The sequence below is a fragment of the Vicugna pacos genome, chromosome 12 (assembly GCF_048564905.1).
Source record: "Vicugna pacos chromosome 12, VicPac4, whole genome shotgun sequence".
Taxonomy (NCBI): Eukaryota; Metazoa; Chordata; class Mammalia; order Artiodactyla; family Camelidae; genus Vicugna; species Vicugna pacos.
Window position 1 is genome coordinate 11595790 of NC_132998.1, and position 23554 is coordinate 11619343.

A 23554-nucleotide genomic window follows, 5' to 3' on the forward strand; every position below is an offset into this window, starting at 1 on the left:
TGCTTAGGACAAGCTTCCAGAATGAGAGATTCATTAACTGAGGGGCTATTTGTTTAAGGGATGGGAAGGATTATGGTTCTGCCAAGAACCTGATGAAGATTCAGAGAGCAGAAGTGATACAATCATAACATTTAGAGCTAGAAATGGCCTTATCAGGTATTTACAGGTGAGGAAATTGAAGCTGAAGAGGTAGAATAACTGCTAATTGGTGGTAGAAACAAGTTTTTGACTTGTGAGTGGGAAGCTGAGACAGTGAGAGTCACATCTGTCAGGAGAGAACACAGATGCTGGGATTATTCATTCTGGAGACATTTCAGGTCAAAGAAAGAAAATGACAGCAGTGCTGTCCCCCACCCCCACACACACTTCATCTCTTCAAAGGAAAGAACAGGAGCATAAAGGAAGACTTTGACCAAGAGGCTTGTTTCTAAAACACAGAAATGAAATGGAACTGGGCTTTTGTGAAGTGCAATGGCGGGCAGGAGCATTCACATCTTAAGGACTGTGGTATAAATAGTACCCCTAGTTTTCAATGGTGTACATACAACCTACACCACATACACGACAGCCTTGATTACTGATCTCATTTTTCAGACCAAATAATATCTAATGGGATAAAAAATTAAGAATTTCACCTTTAGAATTTATGCAAGATAGTTCAACAGCTTTTGTTACTCGGGTATGTATTTTGGAGACCAAATCTTCATGGTGAAGTAAAAAGTTGAGTCCATGTTGTTCTCTTTCAAAAAAGAAATTTAAATCCTTGTTAATTTTTACAACCCCCAAAATTATCTAAAGCTTTGGTTATCACATTTTCAAAACTCTAAAACTTATACCTACCTACCATATCCATGTTTAAAAGATACTAGAAGTCCACAAACGATAAATGCTGGAGAGGCTGTGGAGAAAAGGAAACCCTCCTACATTGTTGCTGGGACTGTAGTTTGGTGCAGCCACTATGGAAAACAGTATAGAGATTCCTTAAAAAACTAAAACTAAATCAAAGCAAAGGAATTCATCATTGACCCAGAATGACCAACATTAAGACATAATTTGTAAAATGACTAGTTTTTAAAGAGAAAAGAAAAATTCTTTAGGCAATGTGGGCATCTAGACAAAAAGAAATAAAATGAGGTTATCATCAAAAAAAAAAAAAAAAAACTAAAACTAGAGTTACCATATGGTCCAGCAATCTCATTCCTGGGCATATATCTGGAGAAAACTCTTAATTTGAAAAGATAACATGCACCCCAATGTTCATAGCAGCACTATTTAAATAGCCAAGATATGGAAACAACCTAGATGTCCATCGACAGATGGTTAGATAAAGAAGATTTGGTGTATATATATACACATATATACATACATACATACACAATGGAATACTACTCAGCCATAAAAAGAATTAAATAATGCCACTTGCAGCAGTATGGATGGACCTAGAGATTATCATACTGAGTGAAGTAAGTCAAACAGAGAAAGACAAATATATGATACCACTTACATGTGGAATAAATGACACAAATGAACTTATTTACAAAACAGAAACAGACTCACAGACATAGAAAACAAACTTATGGTTACCAGGGGGAGAAGGGGTAGGGAAGGATAAATTAGGAGTTTGGAGTTTGCAGATATGAACTACTATATACAAAATAGATAACAAGGTCCTACTATATAACACAGGGAACTATATTCAATATCTTGTAATAATCTATAATGAAAAAGAATATGAAAAGGAATGTGCATGTGTGTGTATATATATATATAAAACTGAATCATTGTGCTGTACACCAGAAACTAACACAATACTGTAAATCGACTGTACTTCAGTTTTTTTAAAAAAGATGTTACTTTTAACATCTTAGACTAAACTTTTTTTCTATGAATGAAAAAGCAAGGAGGAAGTGAGGCATCTTTCCTTGTGAGTACTGAGTGTTTCTGAGTTTCGTTAGCTGACTGAACCTGTCTCTGTCATGCTACTGAAAGTGCTTTCTCCAGATCACCAATAACCTCCAGTTACCAAATTCAGTGACTTTTACTGATTCTTCTCCATGCATTCTAACCTCTCTGTAGCATCAGAGGATGCCCTCTTGATCCTCATCCGCTGCGACACTCTACACAATCCCAGTTCTCCCACCTCTCTGACAGCGTTTTAGACTCCTTTGAGACTGTTTGTGTCTTCGTGTCCCTTGAGCCCTGGCATTCAGCCCCTTGAAAAGGACTTTTAACCTGAGATATGGTCAGGGGTTTGGACTGGCTTAAGAGGTGAGCTCAGGAGGCAAGAAGATGGATGAAGTAGTTAGTCCAGTTTCTTTTATTTACTTGACCAAGTAGACCTAGATTTTCTGCTGCTAAAATTAAGTAATAATAATTTTTCCCTCAAAGATTTCCACAGGTTAAAAAAATTAAAAATTTAATTTATTAGATAGAATTTTCTGAATTTCCAGTTTTTCTCTTAGAAATTTTTTTATACTTTTGGTATGCCTAGTAGCCTATCTATAATGAACATAAGCAAATAAAACACACGAACAAGCCCAAATGTATTTGTATGGAGCACTACAAAATGCATCTTAGTCAGATCTTCCATCACCTGAACTGGTGAGGATCACTGTTCTGACCCAGAGGCCTGGCCCTACAAAATCCCCTTGAAGTGAACTGCACCTTTCAGTCTAGTCTCATACTTCTGAAGTCAGGTTTCAAAATGTCAATAATCTGGCCTCAAAATTCCATCTCACTTAACTCCTAGAAACTAGACCTCACACAGAGGAAAGAGACCAGAATGGGCTTTAGACACCCATGAGAAACAACTGAGACGCCTGTGAAAAAGAAGACTTGGCGCAGGGCGTGTGAAAGATGTCTTCAAACCTGTGTGCCAGAGACTTTAAATCTCTGAATACAGAAGGCCAACCTAAGACCAGTGGGCAGAAGTTATAATAGAGCTATTTAAAAAATGAAGCACAGGCTTAGCAAGAAATCTTGAGTTTCTGGTTGCTGGAGGTGGTCAAGAAGCAGAAGCTGAATGAATGTAATGAACACATGTTAGAGTTATAACAAAAGTGGTTCATCTATTGGGTGGAGACTTAAACTGCCAAATCTAAATGATACCTTCTTCTTTTTTTAAAAAGAGGAAACCTGTGTTTGGGAGTCCTAGCGTTAAAAAAATGAGGATTCAGATACAGGAACAAAGAATCAGGTAGATAGATAGAACTAGAGATGAGGAGACAAGGCTCCTTGGAGCAGAAATGTAAAGCAGGTGACTGATGCAAGGGAAAGGTAAAGCGAGGCAAGACCGAGCAGGACATCGGGCGAGGAGAGGAACTGGCTGAGTGAGGGTGCAGGGAAGGAAGAGACCCTGATGTCTGCAAGGAAAAGGGAGCAGTTTATCAACCTGAGAGGAAGGTGTGAGTCAGAGGATCACATAGATGGTATCACAGAGATGGTATCACATAGGGCACCGAAATTTCAGCAGAGGAACTTGGATTTAGGCTCTTGCTCACTGGAAGGGAAAACAAACAGGAAAGAAGACATACTGATGCAATGGGAGCAATTTCCCAACTTAGAATTTTCCCCCAAAGAGACTACTTATAAATTCTTGGTAAAGAGAGTAGTGGCTAATTTATAACATTTGCAAATGTTTGAAGAAATTCCAGGATTGATTTTTGCTTTTAACCTGCTTTTCTACTTTGACCTCTGGAGCATCTTTCCAAATGCATCTCTTTAGTCATCAAAGGCACTTCTCCCTTTCAGGCTGAAGGCCACAAGCTATACAAGGACCTGAAGAACTTCCTCAGTGCAGTCAAAGGTGGGTATCAGAGGTAGCACAGGAGGATCCAGAGGGTGTTTGTGCAGCTACTGAGAGCCCTGGCGGATGGAAAAAACCAGCCACACTCAGGCTTCTCATCACTTGCCTGTGCCTGACTCCTGGAACTTTGTGGGCCTAGAAAGAGTAACTTTAACTATCTCAGCGCCATCCAGCTTCCCTCACTGATAACCGAGACCTTCTAAGTGTATCCTTCTGGATGGGACCCATTGATTTGCCTGTCACCCATGTGATTATACCAGACTACTTTGTGACAGGACTGAGGTCTCTCTTTTCAGTGATGCATGAAAGTTCAAAGAGAGTGTCGGAAACCCTGCAGGAGATTTACAGCAGCGATTGGGATGGTCATGAGGAGCTGAAAGCCATCGTAGCGGTAAGAGAATCCTGGGCTTTACAGCTCTTCAGCATTCACTCCTGCCCTCACCCCAGCCTCATCCCAGCTTCTCTATCCAAGCAAATAGGAAAACAAAGGAGCCAGTTCCCACTGTTCACTTGTATAGCTTCAGTCACAGGTGGTAAGAAGAAGCTGTAACTATGAAGGTAAAAACAAGTTTTCCCTAATCTGTAAAGTTCTCTGTTTTTGCCCCTCTTTAAAACCTTAGGAAGTTTTACCAACACAAAACCCAATTGGTTGTTTTTGAAAACTAACTGCATACAGTTATTTGCTCCCAAACTTCAAGCTCCAGAGTCCGAGACTCTGACCATCTGTTCCTGTTCTTAATGCCTGAATGTATGTCCAGTCTCTTACAGGGCAGTTCCTTGGGGAAGGGCTATTTCTTCATCTGATTCTTCCCCAGAGTCCAAAATGATATTCTAAATACAGTGCTCCAAAAAGGAAGTCTGTGGCAGGAAGAATTGGGTATCTCCCCAGTATGCAGTTGCTCTTGAGATATGGAGCCCTCACTGCTCCCCTCTGCCTCTATCCCACAGAATAATGATCTCCTTTGGGAAGACTATGAAGAGAAATTAGATGACCAGGCTCTGAGGACCATGGAGAACTATGTAGCCCAGTTCAGCGAGATTAAGGTAATCAATTTACAGAATCAAGGATGGGTTATGGGTAGCCCATATAAGAAAACATAGTGGGTTAAAAGTGTAAGTAGAGTTAGAGCCCATGGTTAGGAATGAAGTTGAGTAGGTTAGGAAAAAGATTAAAAGTTGAGGGTTGGACAAGAGGCTAGGGTGGAGGGTTAGTGGTAGTGGAAAGATCATGTTTAGACTTAGATTTCAGTGAACTAAACTTGGGTTGGTTTTGAGTTAGATCCAGATCAGGTCATCCCTTTTCATTGTGGAAATAGCTGGTGGGACTAAAGATGTCTATTGTAGAGAAGTGGAAACTTGGAATAATTATCTTTAAATACTTGAAAGTCTGTTAGGTGAAAGAGGAATCAACATATTCTAAACCGTTGCAGAAAGCAGTATTAGAATTCGTTAATTCCTTCAATTCGTATTTATTAAACGTCTGTGCTATTGGGCACTGTGCTGGTTTTAGATTAATATAGGAAGAAATTAAAGAAAGCCTCACTTAAGTTTCTCATAGTTAAAGCTTTCCAAAAAAGAAATGAAATATACTGTGAGGCAGTGAGTTGTCTGTTCTCTGTTCAAGCAGAAATCAAACTACTATTCATCTTGGATATTGTAGAGGAGCTTTATGTAATGAATAGGAATATGGAACAGATAATCACTGAGATCCTTTCAAATTCTGTGATTGAGAGTACCAGGCAGCAGCCATTAACATAGTTTGCCTCTCCCCGGTATAATTTGTAGTTGGGATGAGACTGAGTAGATGTTTCCTCAGTGCTCATAATAGGTTGCTATTTTTATTATGCTTTAGGGTTTTCAAAGCACTTTTTTTTTTTAATGGAGGTAATGGGGATTGAACCCAGGACCTCATGCATACTAAGCATGTGCTCTACCACTGAGCTATACCCTACCCCATCAAAGCACTTTACATTTAGCATTTGATCTTCAAAGGAATACTACAGGTGTGAAGTATACCTCACTGTAGTTTTGATTTGCATTTCTCTAGTAATTAGCAATATTGAACATCTTTTCATGTGCCCGTTGGCTAACTATATGTCTTCTTTGGAGAAATGTCTATTTAGGGCTTCTGCCCATTTTTTGATTGGATTGTTTAGGTGTTTGTTTTTTTTCTTTTGATATTAAGTTGTATGAGCTGTTTGTATATTTTAGATATTACTCCCTTGTGGGTCACATCATTTGCAAATATTTTCTCCCATTCCGTAGGTTGTCTTTTTGTTTTGTTTATGGCTTACTTTGCTGTGCAAAAGCTTTTAAATTTAATTAGGTCCCATTTGTTTATTTTTGTTTTTATTTCCATTACTTTAGGAGACTGATCCAAAAAAATATTGCTGCGGTTTATGTCAAAGAGTGTTTTGCCTATGTTTTCCCCTAAGAGTTTTAGAGTATCCAGTCTTTAATCCATTTTGAGTTTATTTTTGTATATGGTGTTAGAGAATGTTCTAATTTTATTCTTTTAGAAGTTTCTGTCCATTTTTCCCAGCACCACTTATTGAAGAAACTGTCTTTTCTCTATTATGTATTCTTGCCTCCTTTGTTATAGATTAGTTGACCATAAGTGTGTGGTTTGTTTCTGGGCTTTCTAGCCTGTTCCATTGACCTATATATCTGTTTTTGTGCCAGGACCATGCTGTTTTGATTACTGTAGCTTTGTAGTATAATCTGAAGTCAGGGAGCATGATTCCTCCAGCTTCATTTTTCTTTCTCAAGATTGTTTTAGTTATTTGGAGTCTTTTGTGTTTCCACACAAGTTTTAAATTTTTTTGTTCTAGTTCTGTGAAAAATTGGTAGGGTTTGCATTAAATTTGTAGATGGCCAGACAGAATGGCCATCCTTAAAAAGTCTACAAATAATAAACGCTGGAGAGGGTGTGGAAAAAAAGAATGCTTTTACGCTGTTGGTAGGAATGTAAATTGGTACAGCCATTATGGAGAACAGTGTGGATGATCCTTGAAAAACTAAAAATACAGTTATCTTATGATCCAGCAATCCCACTTCTGGGCATATATCTAGAGGAAACTCTGATTCAAAAAGATAAATGCACCCTGTGTTCATAGCAGCACTGTTTACAATAGCAGAGACATAGAAGGTACCTAAATGTCCATTGGCAGATGAATGGATAAAGATGTGGTGTATTTACATACAATGGAATATTACTCAACCATAAAAAGAATAAAATAATGCCATTTGCAGCAACATGGATGCATGTAGAGATTATCATATTAAGTGAAGTAAGTCAAAGACAAATATCATATGATATCAGTTATATATGAAATCTTAAAAAAATGATACAGATGGATTTATTTACAAAACAGAAATAGACTAACAGACATAGAAAACAAACTTATGGTTCCCAAAGGGGTAAGGGTTAAGGAGGGATAAATTAAGAGCTTGGGATTGACATATACACACTACTGTATATAAAACAGATAAACAACAAGGATCTACTGTATAGCACAGGGAACAATATTCAATATCTTGTAATAACCTATAATGGAAAAAAATCTGAAAAAGTGATTCATATATATATGTGATTCATATATTCATATATATATATATGAATTCATATATATTCATATATATATGTGAATCAGTTTGCTGTACACCTGAAACTAACACAACATTGTAAATCAACTATACTTAAAAAAAGAAAAGAATACTATAGGGTAGGTGAAGCTACTGAGACTCCAAGAGATGTGCCTTGCCCTAGGCGACAGGCTAACAAGTGGCTGCATTGGGAGTTAAATCCAAAACTCCTGATTTTCCGTTTAGTAGGATTCTCAAGGCCGTTCATCCTGGATGCTGAACCAGTTTCTGATGGGTTCATAGGATATATTAAAATTCAGTGCAGGCTTCCAATTTCTCCACAGGATTGCCTTCTACTCTCGGTCCCCCTGAGAATTCCCATTCTTTCCAAATAATGAGGGAAGTCTTTGGGCACAAAACTCTGTTAGAAAGTGAAATTTGATAATAGGACCTGAGAATCTTGCCTTTCTGATACTCTGTTACCCACATCCTGGCCACTGAAAAGTGAATATCAAGGCCCTCTCTCATGACTCTGGGTTAGGAAAGAATCGCCAAGCGGGGCCGGAAACTCGTGGACTATGACAGTGCCCGACACCACCTGGAGGCAGTGCAGAATGCCAAGAAGAAAGATGAGGCCAAGACTGCCAAGGTAAAAAAAAATAAAAGCCTGGTCAAATCTTCCTGCCCTCCCTTTCCCCATAATGGTGGCAGGTGGTTGGGCCAAACTGCTGGGTTTAGGAAATGATAAATTCAGCTTCCAGAGTCCATGACACGGATGCTCTAAGGATAATCAGAGACTCAAGGCTGGGAGGACATAGATCTGGGGAAGGAGAGGCATGGTTCCAAGTAAGCCTAGTTCCTGAAAAAATGCAGAGAATAAAGGAAGCAGCTTCTAGCTTTGGTTCAGGAATGAGGGGAATTGTCCTGTCTCTTTTACCACCTAGGCCGAGGAAGAGTTCAACAAAGCCCAGACTGTGTTTGAAGATCTGAACCAGGAACTACTAGAGGAGCTGCCCATTCTTTATAATAGGTAATGACTAAGATTCAGGAAAGGGCTAGACCCCAGGATCAGTGGAGGCCCAGGCCACCTGGCAGCCCAAACATGCCGCCTCATGAAAAGAGCCCTGATCCAAGAGTGGGATGTAACCTCAGCCGTGCTACTAACTTGCTGGGTGATATTAGGCAAGCTACCTTATCTCTCTAGACCCTGCTTTCTTCATCTGCAATACAGAGATAACATCCTTGCCCTACCAGCTTTTCTGGGTTTAAAGACAAGATGCTTCTTGGATAGGAGAGATCTTGGCAAATAAAATGCTATCATTATATATATTAGGAGTATCTGGTGTTCTCAAGTGTGGATTGTTTTATTTTTGGGGAGGGAGGGAGGTAATTAGGTTATTTATTTATTTATTTATTTATTTTAATGGGAGGGACTGGGGATTGAACATAGGACCTTGCCCTTGCTAAGCATGCACTCTACCACTGAGCTATACCCTCCGCTACTAAGTGTGTATTGTTTTAAACAAGCTTGGTTCATGAACAACCAGATTCACATGGAAGATAAACCATGGGATGGCTGTTTCCATTAATGAAGGTGTCTGTGCATCACAGTAGGTAAAAGTGTTTAGATGTAAATTTTCCACATTGGAAGAGGAATCTGAGCAGAAGTTCTATTGGTTCCTGCTTGCTTTACATTGTACAAGATGTGCTTTAATGCAGTTGTAGTCAGAGTATTTCACATTGCCACTTAATATTAGTCTGTGAATGAGGAAGCCTTTTTAATGACTACAAGTATTCTAAAACATTAACTATGTGATTTCTAATTTAAATAAAATTGAAACTTAATAGTTTCTTTAAATGTAAACTTTCCCAATTCATTTACGGTAGAATTCCATTAATGTACATACAGCTTCAAGAAGTCGAAGTACTGCATACTGAGAAAGAATACTTGCTTATTATAATAATTATGTATTATATTATAATAAATAAATATACTATAGCCTTATGTTTATACAACACTTTAAAAAGTCTTCAAAGTGCTTTCATGTCTACTTCAGTGCCTGGAGAGCCTGAGTCAGACAACTTCATGCAACTAGAGATCTGTTATACTTTGGTGTCAGCTTAGGCTGGCTGTGTCTCCTCTGGCCTTTCCACTCCTAAGTCAGGTGTGCTCCTGGCCTGACTCTGACAAACCCAGGCCCCCCAGCATCCTGAGTCTAGGCTGCAGGTGCTTTTCTGTGAGGAGCCTGCTGGTGGCTAGCTTTGGCTTGTGCTCCTACCTTGTATTTCAAACAAAGACTTCCTTCACCAGCCCTTACTTGTACGTGTTTGTTGTTTTACCTCCTGATAGTCGTATTGGCTGTTATGTGACCATCTTCCAAAACATTTCCAACCTGAGGGACGTCTTCTACAGGGAGATGAGCAAGGTGAGAAATGTCCGGCCAATTTAGACATCTCGGAGAGTTTTTCTAATAAATATGAAGGTACCTGTAATTTACATAATCTCATTAAATATCTATATTGGCATTACAGATTTTTACTTTTTTCTCATGATGAAATAATAGCACTTAACTTACTGTGTTGAACTGTATCAAAGCACATGTTTACATAATGTCAGAGTCTCCGGTGATAATTGAATAATGGCATCCAAACTTGAGCTTCAGAATGAATAAAGGAGATTAGGCCTATGGAAGGAACAGCTGAAATGGGGAACCAAGTTGTGAAATCTCTATCTTCTGTTGCTAGGCAGCGGAGAGGGTCGTTTCTTGGCACAGGTCAGTTTCTCAGGCAGTTGGTCTTGAATAGGGCCGATCCTATTCAGTGCCGGGCAGCCACAGAACATGACCTTGTGGGGTCTTTCCCTGTGGGTCCTGGGATTCCGAGACTCTTTGCTGTTACAGTATTAATTATACTCACATCCACGTACATTCCTCTCTGCAGTCTCTTTGGCTAAATTATGATTTGCCTAGTTAATATGTCCATGAGTTTTCATTCCCTGGATCATCTGAAAGAAGCTAGAACCTCACATCAACATCAAACATCAAGGACTCAGACTTGAGAGAGCTGCCAGTCTGATGGAAGAGGCAGAACTTAAGACACAGTCAAGGAAGAAGCGGGGTGGGACAGGACCCTGGGCACTAGTGTGAAACAGTTGAGGAGGAATTTTTATAGTTAAGGGTAGGAAGGTTTTGTTTAGGGTAAAGAAGGGATATGCCAGTCTCAAGTTCCCTGGTGGCTAGCATCTCCTCTTTTGCCTGCTCCAGCTGAACCACAATCTCTACGACGTGATGAGCAAACTGGAGAAGCAACATTCCGACAAAGTCTTTGTGGTGAAGGGACTCTCAAGGTGAGCCGCTTCTGAAGCTCATTTCCGCTTCACTTGCCCTGTGTGTGAACGCATTCAGCACTCCTGTCTCTAGTCCCCAGTCCCGACCTTTCCTGTGTTCATGTGTGTGATATTGTTTGTTGTTTGTACTACACCCCTAACATAAATTATTTTTCTTTTTATGAAATATTTCAGGAATAACTAAAGATATAAACAATAATACAACAAATAGCCATATACCTACCACCAAATTTAAGAAATTACCCATTATATATTATCTATAGATAATTATCTAATATCTATGGATAATTGAATCTCCCACTGTCCCTTCCCCACTTACTTTTTCTTCTTGCCCCCCACCAAGGGTAACCACTATACTAAATTTAATGTTTCTTATTCCCATGCATGTCTTTTTACTTTTATTATACACATATATGCACACACATAAAATATTGTTTTGCATGTTGTTAAACTTCATTTAAGTGGAATTATACTGTATGTATTCTTTTGCAGCTTCTTTTGTTCTCTTAGTATTTTTTGTGAGACTTGTTCATCCTTGTTGCTACATGTTGCTAGCTCTGACCTTTCCTCTTCATAATTGTTATGGATGCTGTTGTGTGGCTGGTTCACAATTTATTTATCTATCCTGCCAATGGACATTTCGGTTGTCTTCCAGTCTTAAGCTATTACAAATAATGTTGCAATGAACACATTTTACATTTCTCCTTCTGAGTATGATGAAGAGTTTCTTTAGGATGTATACTGGGAGTGGAATTGCTGAGTCATAGGGTCTGTGCATTTAGGTTCCTTCAGCCTTCGTAGATATTGCCATTGCCAAATTGTTCTCCAAAGTGGCTGTTCCAGTTTACAACCCACCAGCAGTGAATAATACCTTCTATGGCTCCATATTCTTGCTACATGTGACATTTTCAGACTTCTTAATATTTTCAAGGTAATGGGTATAAAATGGAATTTTTTTGCAGTTTTAATTACGTCTCCACAATGGCTACTTAGCTTGAACATCTTTTCATGTTATTGGCCACTTAAGGTTCCTGTTTTGTGACTTTCATGTTTATCCTTTTTTCTCATTGTTCATTTGGATTGTTTACCCTTTTAAAAAAATTTATTTACATGAAGTGGGTTTTTTCGTATATTCTAGATATTATGCATTGCAAATATCTTTCCATCACCTGTAATGGCTTGCTTTTCCACTGTGTGTGTGTGTGTGTGTGTGTGTGTGTGTGTGTGTGAAGTGTCTATTGCCTTCATACTTTCTTTATGCTGGTAAATGTGAGCAATTCACTGTTCCCTCAGAATGTGATCACTTTCTTGTTCTGAAGCCTTTGTTTAAGAAGTTTTATTAAGTTCCTTCTATACACAAGGTTTTATGCTAAGAATTAGGGATCTAAAGACATAGGCAACTTGTCTTTTCCCTAAAGTGATTTACAGAAAGTTAGAAGGACAGAAAATGTACTTAAGGAGACAAAGAACAATATAAGACTGTACAAAGTAAGTGCCTAAGGAGGCCAGTAGGGATTACAAGAGGTAAGTAATTGCAATGTGAGGATGGTCAGGGAAGGCCTTAAAGAGGTAGTGAAACTGAGCTTGGGATTTCAAGGAAGAATAGGGCTCACATTTGTTGTTTGTACAACTCATTTAACAGTTAGTTACAGACTATTAAAAAGAATCACCAAAGGGCTAATATAAACTTCCTAGATGAATTCCCTTTTACTCTGAAAACTCTCTCTCTCCTCTTCCCAGCATTGAAAACCAGAGTTCTCTCTAAGTGTTCATTCAGCTGAAACTTACCCTCACTCACACCAAGATGTCCCAGAACCTTGTAGAGAAATCTGGTCTTTTCTTGCTGTACCCTGGGCCTTCTCTTCTAAACCTACTAGGCCCTAGAATGCTGGTGCTAGAAGGTACCTTGTGTCACTCAGCTTGTCTTACATCAGGAGTTCTCACAGTGCTGGAGCTAAATTTTTCCTTTCTTTTTCTATCCTCATCTCCCATCCTTGAACCCAGGGCATGGGACATAATGCTATCTGTCAAGTACATATTTGTGGGTTGCTTAATCAGTTAGTGGATGGTACATGGGAAGCACTTAGGGATGTGAGTAGGAGTCAAGCTAATGTTGAATGTGGAAGCACTCAGCACAGTATCCAGCAAGCTCTGTAAACGTTATAGTCTGTTTCAGTGTTCGTGGTAGTTATGTTCTGTGAAATCACCACCAGCACTGCTCCTTGGGGAAACATAGGATTAGGTTCCTGTGAGCTCCTGGCCCCAACATTTCATCCAGCTGGAGAACCTTGCCTTGTGAATTCATTCATATTGAACTCACAGCCACCAGCACTGTAACTCACTCCTGAATGAAGCTTATCCAACATATGTATTTTCTCTGTAAGGCACATTACAGGTTTTCTGCTCCCAACGGCAGTTTAGCACTATAGTTGGAGGCTTAATTTGTTTGTTTTTTCATTTGTGAGGGAGAGGTAATTAGGTTATTTATTTATTTGTTTATTTATTTAGTGGATACGCTGGGGATTGAGCCCAGGACCTTGTGCATGCTAGGCAGGCACTCTACCACTAGGCTATACCCTCTCCTCCACTTGGACACCATTTTTAAACAGCAAAATCACCAACAGAAAGCACAAGTGAAAAACTTGGCAAACAGAACACATTTACAGTAAGAGAGCTGAGACAGGAAGGCAGAGGATTGCCTTGTTAGACCTCAGCTGGGAAGGCCCTCCTCAGGCACTCAGTCTTCACAGCCCGCACATGCCCATGAATGATCGTGAAACACCACGGGTGTTGATTTTGAGGTTACAGATAAATGTTAGGGGGTAGGTGAATTTGCACATACAGAATCCATGAGGATCCACTGTGTATCATCCATGAATCTTTCCCCCGAGGAAAATATTTTGTTAATATTTTGCTGTGTTTCTTTCTAGTTTCTTTTTCTTTGTATATTTTTACATAATCAAGATTGTGATATGGATAAAATTTTATTGCCTTTTTCCACTTCACTTTATAAGCATTATTGCAAATTATACAAACTTCCTAATATCATTTTAATTGCTTTATTCTGTTTTATTGTTATGTGTGTTTATCGTTTTTTATTTGCGGTATTTAGGTTACTTCCAGTTTTTAGCCTTTCTGACTCTAAATGCCCTTCCTTTTTCAGCAGCAGCAGGCGCTCCTTAGTCATCTCTCCCCCCGTCCGAACAGCCACAGTCACCAGCCCTCCGACTTCACCTACCAGCCCCTCTGCACTTTCCTTGAAGAGCGAGAGGGACTCCATCTCAGCAGGTGAAGAAGAACTGGCGTCTGATCCAGGCCAGACAGAAGACAACTCCGAGGTTAAAGAAGAGCCCTTGAAAAACAAGGAAATAGAGGAGGAGGCTGAAGCAAGCTCCTCGGAGGAGGAAGAGCCTCCGCTGGCCTGCAACGGCCCCACCCAGGCCCAGGCCTCCCCCACCACTGACAGTGGGGAGTCCCAGGAGGAAGTTTTCTCTTGCTCCCCAGCTCCATCACCAGGCGGAACCCTGATCTCTTCAGAGCAGGCTTCATCTTTCCCAGAAGCAGTCCTCCGAACCCGCACCTCAAGTGAAGGATCTGAACGGCCAAAGAAGAGAGCCTCGGTGCAGAGGGCCTCCGCACCCCCCAACAGGCCGCCTCCGCCCAGGGCCACTCCCAGCCCCAGGTTCTCCTCGGGGAACGCGCCCTCCAGCCCTTCGGCCTCCGAACAGGGTTCACCCGCCAGCCCTAGGGCCTCCTCAGGGTCTGAGGCCCCAAGTCCTAGGGCCTCCTTAGAGGCCTCTCCTGATCCACAGCCACCAGAGAAGCCAGCAAGAACTCCTGAGGCCAGAGAAAAGGAAAACATCGACAATCTGAACCCAGAGGAACTTGGTTCTTCCCCTACCCTGATGACCTCTCAGGTGAGAGTGGACCTGCTTGGGCCTTTATTTTTTTTTTTTACATTTTTATTGATTCATAATCATTTTACAGTGTTGTGTCAAATTCCAGTGTTCAGTACAATTTTTCAGTCATACATGGACATATTGCTTGGGCCTTTATTCCCTTTCATAATCTCCATGTAGATCATCTTTACTGTGGGCAGGTTACCCCAGAGTAGATAAGATTCTGTCATTATGTTACAGTCTCAAGCATATTCTTGGACACCTGTTTTGGTTCTGGGGATTGATTCACATCTTCATAGCAACTAATTTAGTGATCTATACCCGTGGGGTAACTGACCTCTGCAAAAGGTTACTATTAGAGCAGATTCTTAATTTCTTTTGCCCTCATTCTGAGAGTTCCCATTATAAAGAATCTACAACTGGCATCCTGGTATTTACCTTTTTCAACATGGGGCAGGGAGTAGAGCCTCACTTCAGTTTGTCATACTTGTGACTGTGGTAAATAGACCCAGACAAAATGGCATGAGCACATTTCCAAGCTGTATCTTCTTTGATGAGAGAGGCCTGAAAGAAGAAACTCACAGAGGAACGTGAAACAAAAGGGACAGGCTTTTGAAAGGTGAGAATATGGATGAAAAAAAAGATTGTGTTAAAATAGAAACGCAGACCCCCTAGAGAGCAACCAGTTCTGAGAAGGATCTGGAAATCAAGTCATATTCTAGTCAAGTTACACAGAAAGTCTCTCATATAGAAGAGAGCTTTGACTTGTTCTGTGAGACTCCTGAGAGCAGAAAGAAGCCCTAAGTGTAAAGGTTTTTTTTTTAAGTACTCTTTGGATCAATACAAGAACTTTCAGCAATTAGCTCTGTTAAAAAATGATATGGGAAAAAATTTTTTTAATATAGGGGAAAGGGGACACAAGGGGCTTCGAAAAACCAAAATGGTATGGGCCACCTTAAAAAACAGTTCTCCCTTGATGTTAAAAGCTAAGGATATATGATCAGCAGTCAGGTGCATTTGTAGAGAGGATTATGGTGCAACATCTGACGAGATGACACCCAGATTCGTTCATTCATTCCACAGTCACTCAGTGAGCCACTACCATGCCAGGCATTTTTCTAGGAGGTGGGGTATTACAGTGAACAAAACGCAGGGTTCTCTGCCTTCTCACATCGTACATTCAAGTAGAGGGGGAGAGAGACAAGAAACAAAATAAATAAGTAAAATTACAGTTTAGTGGTGAAAAGAGACATGGAAAAATTAAGTAGGAGAAGGCACAAAGAGTGGAGGCTGAACTGCAAATTTAAACAGAGTGGTCAGAGAAGGGGACATCTGGGCACTGAAGGAGACCAGGGCATGACCACATGGCTGGCTGGGAGTGTGAGACTTCTGGTGCCCCTCAGATCACACCACCCAGCTGCTGCCTATGGCAAACTGAAAGTTGAACAGGCTCCCTTGGGAGCCTCCTGCTATCTGAGAGGAGCTAACATGGCAAAGGGTCCAAGAGTGGCAGCCAGGGTGTGATGCCTGGTGAGGCAGGAAAGTTGGAAGACAAGAGAACAGTATACTTAGCTGACTCCCCTAAGGTACTAAAATCTAAGTCATCGACAGTATTATGCCCTCAGTCTTGATTCACATGAGGTATTGATGGTCCTAACAGGGCAAGATATAAAACTTTCCCTTGGCTGGTTTCCAGTCGGAGATAGCTATGCTGAGGGAGAGAGATACGCAAGGCGTGTGGATAGTGAATAAGCAGAAGGTAAATGTGGGATTTTGAGTAGGTGAAGAGGAAAGCCACTTCTCTCCTGCACTGAAAAGAACAATTCAACTGTTTGGAAAATCCAAAATTAGTTTAAATTTGACTTTGTAATATATTATATAAATTTAGTATAGAGGCAGCAATAGAATGACCTTCTGTTTGGCTCCAGTGAAGAATAAAACAGGTTTGCAATCTTGGGATAATCTTACTGAAGAGGAGATTATAGGGGCCAATATGCTATCTGAGAAATAGGCTAGTAACACTGTCCTTCTTGGGAAGAGGTACTGAGCACAACCTCCTTTCCCCTGAGGCTACCTCCTCGTATTTGAGATTTATAGTGTTTCTTTACTTCCAGCCTCTTCTGTGGGATTGCTCTGGTCATTGGCTGTGGAGACATTTTTCCAATGGAATTAAGCAACTAGAGCATCTTAGATTCTAGCGTGTTAGTATCACCAGTCCTCTGAAGCCTGTGGCCTGTAAGGTTTGTTCACCTCCCTCGCAGGTGCATCATAAATCATATTTTCTCTCAAGCAGAATTATGGACTTATCAATGGGCAAATAAAGAGATAACTGTGAGAAAATCTGTTTTTGCTCAGCATTTGACTCACCTGAGAGAAAATGAAGATTTTGATAACTTTCTTGGAGATAGTATTACTTTTGAGGTAATTTGTGAACTGGAATTGGAGGAGGAAGTAAGAAGGAGATTTTCCTGAAAGAAGAAATCACAGAACTTCAGGTTGTTGTCATACTGTTAGAAATAGGTTCTACTTTGAGGGGAGGGTATAGCTCAGTGGTAGAGCACACGCCTAGCATGCATGAGGTCCTGGGTTCAATCCCCAATACCTCTGTTAAAAAATTAATTAATAAACCTAATTGCCTCCCCCCAAAAAATAAAAACAAAAAAGAAGTGGAACACATGACTTCTACTCACACACAAAAAAAGAAAGAAATAGATTCTACCTTTAAAAGGTGAATTTTATAGTGTATTAGTTAAATTTCAATTTAAAAAATTCATTCTAAACCTTAGAGTGCCAAGGTTGTCTCCTGGCTTAGCAGTTCCTAGACATGGCTTTCCTCACCTTAGGCTCCCACCTCAGAACCTAGACCTTTTTCCAAAGAAATCATTATCCCACTTGCCTCTCCTAACTGCCATGGGTTAGGATCATCTGAGTGTGAGAACTGCAGTGCATTCTTGAGGAGGATTAGTCTAAAAGTGGTAGGTAGGTTTTAAGACCTATATTTATACGCTCACAGACCCTCACATAGATATACATATAAATGCATGTCACACAAATCATGGAAACAACTCCGGAATCCAGAGACCTGGTTTCCTGTCCCAGAAAGTCATTTCACCCTTTGAATCTTGGTTTCCCGATCTGAGAGAGAGGATGACAGTAAAGCCTTCCCTGATGCTTTCAGGCTGTAGTGAAACAGCGCTGTATGTTTGCCCTTATGTTTATGACTGTTGTAAAGGGTAAGACACAAAAGACCCTTTTAAGCTGAGAGGCTGGGAGGCTGAGCCACCTCCCACTGACGGAACTCTTCTCTTTTGCAGCACCAAGCTCTTCAGCTTCCTGTGTGTGCGATTCCAGGAGAGAACAACATCACAACACCTGAGCCTCAAGAAGAGGTAAGGAGGCCAGATATGCAGAGAACAGGGTGGGCAGTATGACTCGACACTGAGGACAGACAGAGGTTTGGCTGCAGGCCGGAATCAGCACGATGGGCTACAGTGGGAACCCAGCAGTGAACAATGCCCTCAGGGCAAAGTCAGGCAGATGGCAGCCAGAAGAACCAAGAATAAACGGGACTTTGTGGTTCCTCTGCACCCATTTCCCAAATGATCTTGAACTTCTTGACCTGTCTTCTAAGAATTTATTTAGTTATACCTAAACTTATTTCAAAAAGGAGTTGATATACAAAAGGTATACAAAAAGAGTAAATATATATATATATATAATATATATATACACACACACACAAAATATAGTAAAATAACTCAGAACTGTATTAGTGACAGTGACATAAAGTGGAACCATGAATTAGGCAAGTACAAGACTACATTCTATAAAATAAACTTAACTAAGGATGAACAACAAAATTGGTTCCGAACTTTGTAATATCCAAGAAGAAGAGAAAAATCTGATCAGTTCACCTAATTCATGATGCCCATTCCTTAAGAGAACAACTCCTGCCACTAAGATGAAAAAGAAATTTCACCTGTGAATTCTTAGAGATGGTAAACGACGTAATGAACAGTATCTGCAACATCTTGACAATAATGCCAGCAGCCGGTTTCACATTGCCCCCTCTGTACACACATTACATGAAATACAATTCAGGAGAAGAAAATTGAGTATTTACTTCCGTGGGTGGTTGGTGGAGGGGAGGTCAGCATCTAATTCAATCATGCTCACTTTCCAGGTATCTACGATTGAAAACGCACGGCCCTGAAGAGGAACCACCAAGACCTCCACACACACACCTCCCCAGAGAAGCTCCTCAGCTGGAGGATCTAGGTCAGAGGGACGTAAGATCCAGCATTCATGTCTGGTTTCTCAAATAGTATGAATACTGGCAGTCTCTAAAGATCTAGCATTAATGGAGGTTTTAGCACTGTTAGAATAATAAGACTTTATATTTTAGTTAAAGTGGGGCGAAAATGACTATAAAAAGCAAAAGCTTCTGCAGACGTAAACATTGGTCCACACAGAGACATATAAGCACACATACTCAGAAAATAGAGAACAGATCTTTGATTTACCACTCATTCTGTAAGACTTAAAACCAAACAAATGGGTTTTCAGATTGTTAAATGAAGTATTACTCTGAGTGTGTATGGATTTTTTTTTGACACAGGGAGTATTCCAGCCCGACACTGTTCTCCACTTAGGCAAGGCTATTGATTCTACCCCAGATTCAGAAAGCTTTAGTCACATCCCTGGCCCCCAGCTCACCCTACCTCCTGGCTGTAACTCTTTGATGATGCTATGGGCCACAGGCTCCTCTCCTCAATCTAGGTGCTTTACTGGATGTCTCCCCCACTCTTTGATTAATAAACAAATATTCTTGGAAAGGGGTTACGTCTTAGAGCTATAGCTAGTGTCTACAGTCTGATACTTGGTGTAAATGATGATCTGAGCAAGATGGAACAAGAAATGGAACTCCAAGTGAAGGGAAAGGATACAAAGCATAATAATATAATGGAAATGGTATGGAATTTGGAGTCAGAAGTCCTGGATGCAGGATCTGTCATTTGCTTCTATGAAAACATTAAAAACTAACCTTGAAGTCCTGCCACCCTGATAAACACCAACAAACACTCATCCATTTTTGTTTTTGTTTCTGGGGCTGATGGATGATGTCACTATTCATTCAGTCATTCAGCAAGAATTTATTGTGTACCTACTCTGCCAAGCACTGTCCTAGGTACTAGAGAAATAATGATGAGGAGAAACAGTAAGAACTTTATAGAGACAGTGAGACTATTGAACAGGAAGCAGAATAGGCAGGATTTAGTGATGAGTTAGAGGAGACACGTGATGAAGACTGAAATTTTAAGGAGTTATTCTAGGTCAGTCTTGAGAGACTAGGATTTGGTGGTGTCATTCTCTGAAAGAGTGACTATAGGAGGAAGTGCATTACATGTAAGTACTCTAGTTGCAAGCAACAAACTGACACAATTAAGCAACAAAGGATATGTTGAAAGAACAATCAGGTGACAGAAAGGACAAGAACCAGCCCATGGATGTCTGTGGCAGCACTGTGTAGACTGCAGCTGTCATTGGAGGACTCCGGCCTCAGCCCCCTTCTGCCACTGTGTCCTTTCCAGATGAAGGTTCCCTGGAGAAAGAATCTGGCCCAGTTTGGGGGAGGGCATGTTAGTGTCTACAATGACAGAAAGACCAATGGTGGCGGTTGGTGGGGCGTGATGTTAGTAAGGAGGGTGGATTACAAAGAAGCACAGAGAAACTTTGGGGTGGTAGAAATGTTCCTCATTTTGATTGTGTTGATAGTTTAACATGTGTAAACATGTCAAAACTGATATTGTATGCTTTATGTGCAGTTTATTGGGTGTCCTATACAAACATTGATACAAAGAGCTCGAGAACTTGCAAGGCTTTTCAGTAGATGTGTCCCTTAGGAAGCAGGAAATGCATATTTGTATTTAGGAATCATTTTTCTAAGATCTAATCCTATTACTCGTTTCTTTTAAAACCTTCAAAGGATGTCTACTGCTGTAATGGAGAAGAGGAGGTTGCATGACCCCCCATAAAAGCCCTACTGTCTGTATTTTAATACCCGTCCTAGAAGGCTTCCTACTCCCTCGGCACTCAGAATCACTGCTGAGAGTGGTGCCAGGGCTAATGGAAGGGTGGGGGAAATGCTAGGAATGCAGGGCCCTCAGTGACCAAGGTCCTCCATGACCAAGTGCTTAGAATGCCCCTCCCAAGGCAAAACCCAGTTCCAGCCCTTCCTCTACAGGACTTTGCCTGACCCTCATCTCCTAGGAAACTGATCCTCTTTGGATAATGTGCCAGAGAGGACTTCTACGGACTTAGGATCTGGTGGGTTGGAGGGGAGACAAGCATTCAAGTAGCTGCTACAGAAGAGGCACAACTAAAGTGGAAAATTATACTGAGTTGTGAGACTGTCCCTGCATTTGCATATGGCCCTACTGGAGGCTCCAGGAAGATAGGGAAAAGGGCGAGTATGCTGGCATGAGTAATTTGCTTATCTAGGGTATATAGTCCCAGCTAGGAGCCAAGTTATTTACCCTAATTTACAAAATGGTAAAGTTGCTGATCCAGTGGTAGTGGGTTAACAGAATTTATTAACATTGGTGTCACTAAAGTTCGTTTACAACCCCCCAGTGCTAAATTGACTGGCTGGGGTGGGTGGGTAGGTAAAGTTGTCCAGGGGAAAGACCAGGATTTAGAAAACTACCATCCTGGCAGCAGCACAAGAAGGTGCTGAAAGCCAATAAAAGTGGGCAGAGATGAATATCCCTCATCCCCTGCCCTGAGGCCCCTGGAGGTCTGTTGACAAAAGGTTGGCTGCTCCAGTTTCTGAAGTTTAGCATTTAATCCTAGGAGAACCCTGGTAGCCCAGTACCACATGAGGCTTCCTTCATCATCTGTCTGTACACATCTCTATCCAGAATTAATTACAAGACCATCACCCAATCTCTGCCTTCCAGTAAGGTGAAGGACAATATTGACAGACTAGGTAAGATATCCAGAGAACACTAGCAGCAGGACACATCCAGGATGTGTAGGATACGCCAAAGAGCAGAGTGCACACTCTTACAGAATTGCTTATTTTATGCTAAATGGGTGCTGAGCATGTGCACATTGGATCCTGTTTTCTGCATGTTTACACTTTCAAAATGAATAGCATGTGCCTACAGGGATAAAATCATGTATCAGCAAACCTTCTAAGGTTATGCTTTAAACAGAAGAAAGATGCTTGTGAGAGATTATTAACTATCAAGTTAAACTGTAAAAGTAACACAGCAAATCAGTAGACTCAGAGGGTACAGCTCAAGTGGTAGAGCGCATGCTTAGCACGCATGAGGTCCTGGGTTCAATCTGCAGCACCTCCTCTAAAAATAAATAAGTAAACCTAATTCCCCCAAAAAAACTTAAAAAAAAAAATCAGTAGAGTCAGTTGAGTCAGACGGCCTCTGAGAGTCTGTGGTTCTAACAATCTTCAAACATACTGGACTATACCATGGCGGGAGACCCACCCATATACAAGAAAAATCTCAACCTTTCCTGGAATTCATGGTCAGCTTGTCAGTAAGTGCAAGCAGTGTCCACCTTTGCAGTTTAACCCTTAGGATTTGAATTTCTTTTTTCTCTTGGATATTCTTTTGTCTGAGGACTGGCCAGGCTTACCTTTTTATTAACTTACATATATCTTGCCTATATGTTACTTTCTTTGCCTTTCTTAGTTGGATTGGTAGTTTTTCTGCACTAATAACTGCTATGCCTTAAAAAATATATTCAAGTAAAATGAATTTAATCAATTTATTCTGTCTTTCCCTCTGGCTGTTTATCAAATAACATCTTTAAGAATGAAAGCAACTACCTTTGCTTATTTAATTAATTAATTTATTATTTATCCTTTGCTTTTTTCTCACTCTATGCCTTGATTCTCAGTCTTTGTCCCTCAAATGAACATGCACAACACCTGTCTCTATTGATCTATAAAAATATTAATTCCCAAACCTGGAGAACTTATCCCAGGAATAAAAAGTAAGCACAGAAGTCTGTGTCACTGGGATGGAAGATGGAATAACCACGAGAGTTCTAACTCTAAGTAGGAAGCCAACATAACGACAGCTAGCATTTATTGAGCACTTACTATGTGCCGGGCAAGCTTCTAAGGCTTCTGATGTGTTAACTCATTCCATCTTCACAGTACTTCTATGAGACAGGTAAGAGATAAGAGAAATGAAACAGAATTGTCCAAGATCACACAGCAGAGCGGAGTCCAGAACCTTATACTATTACATCCTTACTCACTGAGCTCCTCATTAATTTGGGAACATTTCCTGCCACAAAGAAGTCAGTCAAGGGGTGACTAAAGTATGACATTAATTAATAGTTAAGTTGAGGTGCTTCCCATATGCTAGAACCACACTGTGAAATGGCTTCACAGGCATGATCATTTTCAGTCCCCCATTTCAGGGATGAGGGAACAGATTTTAGAAATGTTAAGTAATTTGCCCAAAGTGACACAGCAAGAAGCAGCGCAGCTGGGGCTGTTTGAGTCCAAGGTTCATGACGCTCTTAACCTCTACACTAACTACACTGCCTCGGATGAATTCAGCCAAGGAAGATCCGTATGGGGCAACGTTCCTCTCCCCACCTCACCTCCCTGCTCCCGGGCTTGGGGTGTGCCCACTAAGTTAGCTCATGTTCCAAGCTTCTGGACACAGACCTGTTTACGTAAATGACATGCAAACGCAAGTAAACACAACTTTCCACATTCGCCGAAAATTCAAATAACGTCGATGGCGGGGAAACCGGACGGATCCCATTAGCTCTGGGTTCATTCAGATCCCACGTCCTCCCGAGCCTCGAGGCGGGGGAGGAAGCGGCTCCGGATGGAGAGTAAAGTGACAATCGGAGAAGGAAAAGCAGCCTTTCCTC

At 40.8% G+C, this 23554-nt stretch overlaps 1 protein-coding gene and 1 long non-coding RNA gene across 5 annotated transcripts in view; one reads left to right on the forward strand and one right to left on the reverse strand.

Annotated features, from left to right (window-relative positions):
• Positions 1-19473, forward strand: part of BIN2 (bridging integrator 2) — a 33569-nt gene extending 14096 nt beyond the window's left edge. For 3 of the 4 annotated variants that reach the window (XM_031682984.2, XM_072972787.1, XM_072972788.1), the window contains exons 3-12: positions 3751-3805; positions 4102-4196; positions 4754-4849; positions 7932-8039; positions 8335-8420; positions 9741-9816; positions 10654-10736; positions 13900-14653; positions 17950-18024; positions 18819-19473. In XM_031682984.2, coding sequence (XP_031538844.2) covers positions 3751-3805; positions 4102-4196; positions 4754-4849; positions 7932-8039; positions 8335-8420; positions 9741-9816; positions 10654-10736; positions 13900-14653; positions 17950-18024; positions 18819-18848 — 1458 coding nt within the window. In that variant the 3' untranslated portion in view covers positions 18849-19473. The remainder of the gene's footprint in view (positions 1-3750; positions 3806-4101; positions 4197-4753; positions 4850-7931; positions 8040-8334; positions 8421-9740; positions 9817-10653; positions 10737-13899; positions 14654-17949; positions 18025-18818) is intronic. The other variant, XM_072972786.1, reaches the window with a different exon arrangement.
• On the reverse strand, positions 13782-23418 carry LOC140700118 (uncharacterized). Its single transcript, XR_012078343.1, has 5 exons — positions 23343-23418; positions 22764-22825; positions 17003-17103; positions 15074-15199; positions 13782-14088 (listed from the first exon to the last, which is right to left on the reverse strand). It is a non-coding gene; the product is annotated as an uncharacterized lncRNA (long non-coding RNA).
• Positions 23419-23554: the final 136 nt, after the last annotated feature.